Below are 8660 nucleotides of genomic sequence, written 5' to 3'. Positions count from 1 at the left end.
ATAGAAAAGAAGAAATATTTATATTGAATTAAGATGTTTTCTTAAGGCCCTGTCTAATAAGAGGTACTTAATTCTTAAAATTTATGTTTTTCATTTATGTTATATGTATATATTTTCATAGAATGATAGAAAAGTGCAATCAAGTGTGAGGAGATGTTTTTCGACCAGTGAATGCCGTCTTGTATGAATGACTTGTCTTTGCGATACCATTCCGGAAATAAAACAAGAATGCCATTGCGATGAAAATCGTAAATATATTACTGATGGTTATATTTGTTTACCTACTATCATAAATCGTTTTTGATTGATTGATAATTATAATATATAGTGTCTCTTTAATATATTTATAAGCGTTAAAACTTTTTATTGCAAACTACATAGTGATTATTGTGTTTTGGTAACTAATTAAAAAAAAAAACGATCTGACATGCATGCATTGCCTGCGATATATAAAAAAAAATTAAACATGAAAATGAATACAAAAGCAAGAAGATAATATTGTAAAATGTCTACTCAATCTCATATTTCTTTAATCGATTTATCAAAGCAATTTAAATTTGTTATTGGTGAGAATTTTGTAAATATTCTTATTATATTTTGATTTTTTTTTATAGTTTTTTACCAAGTGTAAGAATAAAAAACGATTAGTATAGTTCAAATTATTCAGATAATTAGTATTTAATTATATAAAGCATTCACGGCAATTGATTCTCTGATATTCTGAGAACTCATCTGAACTGATATTCAACAACAATATTTGGGACACAGGCAGCGCATATGGCTTTACGGGATCTATAGCTTATTGTTTGTTTTTTTTCTTTTGTTTTAAAATTATCTCCGACCGTCTCTTATAATATATAAAAATGTAATAGTTAGCATTTTTAAAAGTAAAGACGTAGGTATATCGCGTAATCATGGTATTTTTCATAGTGAGATTATCCTATCACTTAAATTTCAGACGAAGAAACAAAAAAGAAAATATGTTTTGATGAAACATTGGTAGTAAGTTGTGCTCATTATGACGGCAGTTGTAAATATGAGTCTTCAGATTCAGAAATTTCTTGCACTGATTCCTTAAAGACGAAGGTCTCGGAGAAAAGAAAAGAGCCTGAAGCAAATGACATAAAAACTAATATTGAAAAAGAATATGAACACAGTAAAGACGAAGTAGAGGATGATGAAAATGATTTTCACTACTTTTTTTTCCCAGATTGTAAAACTACATCTCCACCGAAAGATAGCAAGGCAAGTTTGATATTAGTGGATGGGTTTCCTAAAATAAATGCAGCTGCACAAAATCAACCATTGTGTACTTGTGCAGTAGATAACAATGGAAAATGTCCCTGTCATTTAAAAGTTCCATGTCTATGTGGAGCTACAAAACGTGACGATTGTACCTGCATTCAAGTTAAAAATATATGCATATGTGAAGAAGGCAATCCGCAATTGGTATGTAAATGCAAACCTAGCAAAGTATGCTTGTGTGACCCCGATTATAAGCCACAACCACTTTGTGTTTGTGCACAAATTGATAAACCATGTATATGCCAAACAAATAAATTTCCTTATCCTACTTGCGTTTGCAAAAGTAAGCCGGATCCTCTTGATAATATTAGCGACAATAAAGATCTAAATTATACAAGCGAGGAAAACGTCTTACAAACAGAAAATTCTACAATAAAGAAAAAAGAAGAACTTTGTACTTGTCAACAACCAAAACCAAAGCCTATATGTTTATGTAAAAAGGGAAAGGAGTGTACATGTGAACCAAACTTGTGCATTTGCGATGTCCTGCCTACATGTGTGTGTGAAGTCAATGGAAAATTTATTTGTGAGAATAACGAATCTAAGTTAGTCTGCAAATGCGAAGTCGAAGCAGAATGCACATGTTACGCCAACTCACCTGATAATTGCAAATGTTTTCCTAAGCCAAATATATGTACATGTGGTAATCCAGAAAATTGTGCTTGTTTTTCGACCTGTGAATGCACTGATCCTTGTATTTGCGATACTATTCCGGAAGTAAAAAAAGAATGCACTTGTGATGAAAATCGTAAAGATATTGCTGATGGTTATTTTTGTACATGTCCCCCTGAAAAAGAAGAGGGCAGTAAATTAAAAAAGGTGAGGGCTGGTAAACATGATCATAGATGGTGTCATGATGTTGACCCTAAGCATACATTTTTTGGCTATGCATATGGAAGGCATAATAAGATATCATATAAAGAACAGGCCAAAGAAAAGTTAAAAATTTTAGGTCTTTATGATAAAACGAAACAAGATGATGTTTGTGAAATTCATAAAACGACGGCACCTGTTTTTAAAAAGAAAGTGCAAAAGCCTTCAATTGATTGCTGCAGTGCTGTTGGAGGTAACGGAATTATTGATAAAAATATTTGAATACTAAATATTTTAAAAATTAGAAATAAGCCTTATTTTATTCGGGGTATTCATCTATAATTTTCAATTTTTAATAAAGTATCATCTCAATTCTAGATTTTATAATATTCGTACCTTTTTTTCCGAAAATAATAGAAACGAATTTAATTTCAGTTTATATCAAAGCGCATGGTAGTATTTTGGCACTTCTTTTTTTTTAGTATGTAAAAAATAAATGATGCTTACAAAAAATTTGTTCGACATAGTATTGTTTGTAGTGTTTTGTTCTAAAACAACGTTATATGTTAATACAGGTATTAGTTTTAGCGTTGAAACGCTAGGAGAGGATAAAGATAAATTTCTTGTTCAAGTTGTATCTCATGCATCTAAGGAAGAAGCTAAAATTGGCTCTAAGCTTGTTAGCATTTTGGACTGCAATCTTCACATTTTAGAAGAAAATAGAACCGAGTAAGATTTTGACTTAATGTTCATCAATTTATGGAATAATGACACATATTGTTCAAAATGTCATGCTTATTGAATACGTACAAATTGAATCGTTTACTTCAGACAGTGCAATTTGAATGTAATTATTTGAAAGACCTAATATTTTTATGTATTTTATGCCTGTCACAAGTGATGGGCCTCCTCTCTCTTGCCACGTTATTTCAATGCGGTTTGATGTATAGACATGTGGCAGAATTACAATTAGTATTTTTCAATTTACGTTACTGTAAACTGCAACAATTTAATTATAGTCAACCACAGAGTGAGTTATAAACTTTGACTTCGAAGTAATTTCGTTTCAGACATATAACAAAGAAGAATCTAACAAAGGAGCACAGAAGTTATATGACTATCTGTGAAAGCGGCTATTACAATAAAGTGACACGAATTTGTGGAGAGAAGCATTTTGTGAAACGACTTTACCACTCCTTTGAAGCGGCACGCAATTTTTTACTCGAAGGTGCTAATGTGGTGCTGCTGAGATACTTTGGAATAAGCAGATTCTGCGGTCACGTTAAAACCGATACCGTTCTGATAAATGGCACTATCTGTGAAAGCGTTTACGTAAGTAATGATTTTTGAAACTTAGTGAAGATTTTTATTATAGAACCGTTCAATTTTGAGAATTTTTTTTTTGAGATTGCAGAGAAAAATTGCATGATGAAAAAAATGACTGGGCAAAATATGAGTACTTAGTTTGCGCTGGTAGGGTAGTGTTACAGCCTCTACTTATCCTTTGGTTGTCTTTTACAATATCCCATGGGGTGATTTTATTTTAATATAAACATTTTGAATAAAAAAAAAAAACCTTTATCGTCCTAACTAATATTATAAATGCGAAAGTGAGTTTGTTGTGGGTTGTGTGTTACGCTTTCACGTGTTAATTCCTCAACCGTTTATTATGAAATATTGCATACACGTTGTCAGGGATAAAGAAAAAGACAAAGGGTACCAAAAGCCGCGGAAACTAGTATATATTGTGTAATTGTTAAAATATTTGATAAGTGCCGACAAAGTATGACGTTATGAAATCTAATTTTACTTGTAATATTAAACTATAGATTATACGATGATCCCGTAAATATGTTATGTGATCAAAGCGCTTAATAGCCAATATCATGTAGAGTTGAATTGGATAACTGAATATTATTTTCCTTTCTTTGGCGTTTAATAACATGTTCTCAAAACTTAAACTAAAATAAAATTGTATGATAAATTAAATCAAATCTATACATATAATAAAAATGTAATTGATCGCTGTCTAGTCTAGTGTCTTTAATAACGCAATAGAACCCAAAATAATAATAGTTAGAATTTTTGTTTGTATGTCGGTTTGTCTGTGGGCTTGTGCACGCTAATATTAGAAACAACTTAACGGATTTGTGTGGAGTTTCACTAATTTATTGTGGCTTGTGGCTAACTTTACTTAAAATTTAGTGTTTATTTCAATCGGTAAATATATAATAAGGTTATGCCAATTTAAAGAATCACGTCGAACATTTATTCGATAAAATTGCTATAAAATAACTTTACCCGTTGAATTGGCTGAAACTTTAGCTACCTAGCTTTAGATAAATGATAGTCTGTAAAATGATGATGATTGAAAGTTTATAGGAACAAAACAAGTTAAAAAATGGACAGTTTCAGAGATTTATACTTGAATGTAAGTTGAGCTCAGATCTATATGATCAATCAAATTAAATGGAGTTCAGCTTATGCTGGTATACGTCGGTTTCCTCGCCCATGCGTAGATATATGTCTATCTTTTAAGGTTGACTCATCATAACCTTTTGCATGGTTATTTTATTTTGTTCTAAAATAATGCATTATTTGCAAAGTCGTTTTTATAAACATGCCATTAATTCTCGTGAAAGACTTCGAGATAAGATAGTTTTTAGTGCTTTTTATAGTTTTGACATATTACATACATAAGTATTTTTTTTCTGTTTGTAAGTAACTTTGTCAGTTCAAGTTTATAGGTTACGTAGGTATTTCGTTTCGTTGCCGCATATATATTTTTTCATGGTTTTGTTTAATTTATACTTAATCGGTTAGTTTGACAAGTGAATTAAAGCCTTAAATAAATACAAATAAAAATTAAAGATAGTTACTGTACAAATGTACCTCGTGGCCGCGAGGAATGGTGGCAGAATACTAGCAGCATTTCGTCTTTGAACCGTAATCTGTAACAGCCCGTGAATATCCCACTGCTGGGCTAAAGGCCTCCTCTCCCTTTTTGAGGAGAAGGTTTGGAGCTTATTCCACCACGCAGCTCCAGTGCGGGTTGGTGGAATACACAATGGTGGCAGAATTTCAGTGAAATTATACACATGCAGGTTTTCTCAAGATGTTTTCCTTTACCGTAAAGCACGAGATGAACTATAATCACAAATTAAGCACATGAAAATTCAGTGGTGCTTGCCCGGGCTTGAACCCACGATCATCGGTTAAGAGTTACGCGTTCTTACCACTGGGCCAACTCGGCTTTTCACTGGGGCGAACTTATCTTTGAACCAATGAATACCAATATCCCACGAAAATAAAACTAAGAATGTTGTATATACTAAAATATTAGTCTTTGAGTTGTTTGCGGGTGAAACCGCGGGCACAGCTAATAATATAATATATGGATACATTTTTTTTACTTAAAATATTTTCCCTAATACTTTCAACGTATATTATAATAATGTATAATGGTAGGTTTGCTTGGGCGTTAGTCAAGCTATTGTGAATGGCAAACCATTATTCGTCGTAAAAGTAGAACGTCACATCATTGAACCGTCAGGATTTATTCATCAAACATTGACAGTTCTCACGCTTAGAGGTAAGCTCACGATGGTTAGAGAGCTGACGAGAAAATGGTTTATATGATTAACTTATATAACTGATATTTTTTTATAATATCTAGCTAGATATCTAGACCTGTGATATTTCGAATGCATTATTATAATATGCTATACTTTCGAATACTTTCAAAAGTTGTGCGCTTAATATCAGTGAGTAAAATGTCTTTCAAGATTTTTAAAAGAAAATCTCTGATCTGTACGTGGATGTCTAATATTATCATGTGTTTTCTATATTAAAGGATGTTTTTAAGCACCACCCCTAAAGGCAGAGGTAAACGATTTAATATCCTCATTTTTATGCTAATTTAAGTCCTTTTGTCACAATTTCTGTATTCGTCTAATTAAGTCCTTATGGATTCCTATCAAAGAAAAACTGAGAAAATCTTATACCGACATACTCGCTAGCTCCCAAACCATTAAAAATTAACGATTTCAAGTAATATTATTCTTTTTTTAAGTACGATCTGAAAACGAAAGTAATTTCATTATTTTTATTTCCAACAACAAGTCTCGTTTATTGTTTTGTTCGTTTTACATGCTTGTAGATTATTTGGTTAGTCGTACAAATTAATTTCATATATTTGTAAGTTAATTTACGATTTATTAAAGCAATTGCAGTAGTTATTTTTAATACATGCTTGTAAATATTACCGCTGTGGTAACATAATCCTTGCTTGCATTTATTACACTATAGTTGATTGTTAGTAGTTTTTTTTAAACATACGTTCTTATAATTAATTCAATTTAAGTGTAAACTTTATGCGCATTAGACCATTGCATGTTCAAAGGTTATATAGTGAGTCATGAGTGGGCGGACAGTAGCTACATATTACACATTAACCCTCTCCTGCAAATCGTCCCTGAAAGAGATGAGATAGAGTCCCACGAGCCACTGCGTGAGAAATGGCGGAGTGATTTACAGCTGCTATCAGATTACCTCGATTTTAAGGTAATGTTAAAATATATAGGTATTTTTGTTTGTAACATTGATGGCCGGTACTTGGTAATATAAATAAGAGGAATAAAAGTGAAATTTACATAATTTATGATTACCTTCATTGCAGAACTGGAGATAGTATGTATACGTATTTTAAGTATATTTGAAGCTACTGTCAGGAACTACTAGTCCGATTATTAAAAAAAAACATTACGTTAGGTAGCCCTCTTATTGAAGATATTTGTTATGTCTCTGGCAGTAGATAGTTGTAAGCATAAATGAGTTGCATATGTATATCCATTTTATGTGTGTAAAACCGTGCAACACAGCAAATTTTAATATAATATTAGTAATCGAAAATGTCGTACATATTTCAATATCATTCCACACCTTTAATTAAAGTCTAATCAAAACATGTGGTAGACACGAAATAAAATAACCGATATTTTATTCAGAGCACACGTACATCTGAAGGAGGACGTTACGTGACGGAGAACGGCGAGCTCACCGGTATAATTCGCGACTACCTTCAAACCTTGCTTCTTCTCCGTCCTCACGATGCCTTGCATTTCACTAGACATTATTTTGGATCAGCTCTGTCCGCATTGGATCTTCCCCACGACGAATACTTCGACCCTTGCACTAAACATGTTCGGTATTACTTCTTTGAAGAATAGCACTCAATCCTGAATAGAAACATTATTATTGAACAAATACATTGTATTTTAACGCGCATATACATGATTTTCAGAAATATTAAAATTATTTTTTTTGTCATAAAATTAAATGTATTATGATGGTGTTTAAAATTTATTATATTTTACTAAAATGACGTCATATTTAATTTTGTCTATGTACCTTGTTACCTATTATATAGATTTTTATAACTTATCTCCGTAATTTGTATCGGATAAAGTTAATAGCGAGAGAATTGTTTTATTAAAATAGCTCACGGTAACGACCAAGGTCCGTGGATTTGAGTCAACAAATATTATATTGCTATATGTATAGACAAAAAACCGTTACTGGTAACCTGGTACCGTAAATGGTAAATTTTGTAACGATTTTGTTAAATATTGTTTATTTTATTAAATTTTACTAAAATCGATTACTTTACTACTAAAAGTATTAAAAGTAAGTTTTAATACATGCTTAATTTTTTATTTAAAAAATGTTCAAGTCATTATTAAATAAATAACACCAACCAACAACCATCACTTATAGCCAATGCGCCACCAACCTTGGGAACTAAGATTTTATGTCCCTTGTGCCTGTAATTACACTGGCGCACTCACCCTTCAAACCGGAACACAACAATATCAAGTATTGCTGATTTGCGGTAGAATATCTGATGAGTGGGTGGTACCTACCCAGACGAGCTTGCACAAAGCCCTACCACCAAACACAAAGCCCTACCACCAAGTTATGTCTCTTGTGCCTGTAATTACACTGGCTCACCCTTCAAACGGGAATACAACAATAACAACTACTGCTGTTTTGCGGTAGAATATCTGATGAATGGGTGGTACCTACCCAGAAGAGTTTGCATAAAGCTATATGGCTTGCCATCTGGACTGGTGGCATGTGTATATTAATACTTAATTTTTACTTAGCAAGTTAAATAATTGTACTATTTAATAAGAGACCTTGGCTGAAGACTTTCAAACGTTTTCTAGTACGTAGGTGCGTCCTTTACATATAAATATTTGAGTAAAAACCAAACTGCGCTTATCATTTTAATTATTTGGCCATTTTATTGTAAGTATCTATAACTGCTTAAACTAAACTAGTTTCCTGCTCAGATTTCGTACGGGTGAAATAAGATTTTTTTAACAAGTAAATTTTATTTCATCCAAGTCCCAATCACCTGTATAATCTCAGTTTCAATAAACGAAATCAACTGTCACTTTAATTGTAAAACAAAGTCCATAAAATGCATACATTGTTGACTAATAATCATGGCTTTTTTCCTGATGGTCTGAAAAAACTAT

The 8660-nt window shown here is 32.0% G+C and overlaps 1 protein-coding gene across 2 annotated transcripts; it reads left to right on the top strand.

The window, feature by feature from the left end:
* Positions 1–479: 479 nt before the first annotated feature.
* On the top strand, positions 480–7608 carry LOC126771040 (uncharacterized). Of its 2 annotated transcripts, XM_050490707.1 has the most exons (7): positions 480–566; positions 959–2371; positions 2694–2847; positions 3189–3450; positions 5587–5710; positions 6521–6681; positions 7125–7608. In XM_050490707.1, the coding sequence occupies exons 1-7, from the start codon at positions 506–508 to the stop codon at positions 7344–7346; spliced, it is 2397 nt and encodes a 798-aa protein (XP_050346664.1). In that variant the 5' UTR covers positions 480–505; the 3' UTR covers positions 7347–7608. The 2 variants fall into 2 exon arrangements, with proteins under 2 accessions (XP_050346664.1, XP_050346665.1); XM_050490708.1 differs by lacking the exons at positions 6521–6681; positions 7125–7608 and adding an exon at positions 5795–5906.
* The last annotated feature ends 1052 nt before the right edge of the window (positions 7609–8660 follow it).

This window comes from Nymphalis io, chromosome 10, assembly GCF_905147045.1.
Source record: "Nymphalis io chromosome 10, ilAglIoxx1.1, whole genome shotgun sequence".
Taxonomy (NCBI): domain Eukaryota; kingdom Metazoa; phylum Arthropoda; class Insecta; order Lepidoptera; family Nymphalidae; genus Nymphalis; species Nymphalis io.
Note: the sequence above shows the minus strand (reverse complement) of the source record. Positions and strands in the feature narration are given on the sequence as shown.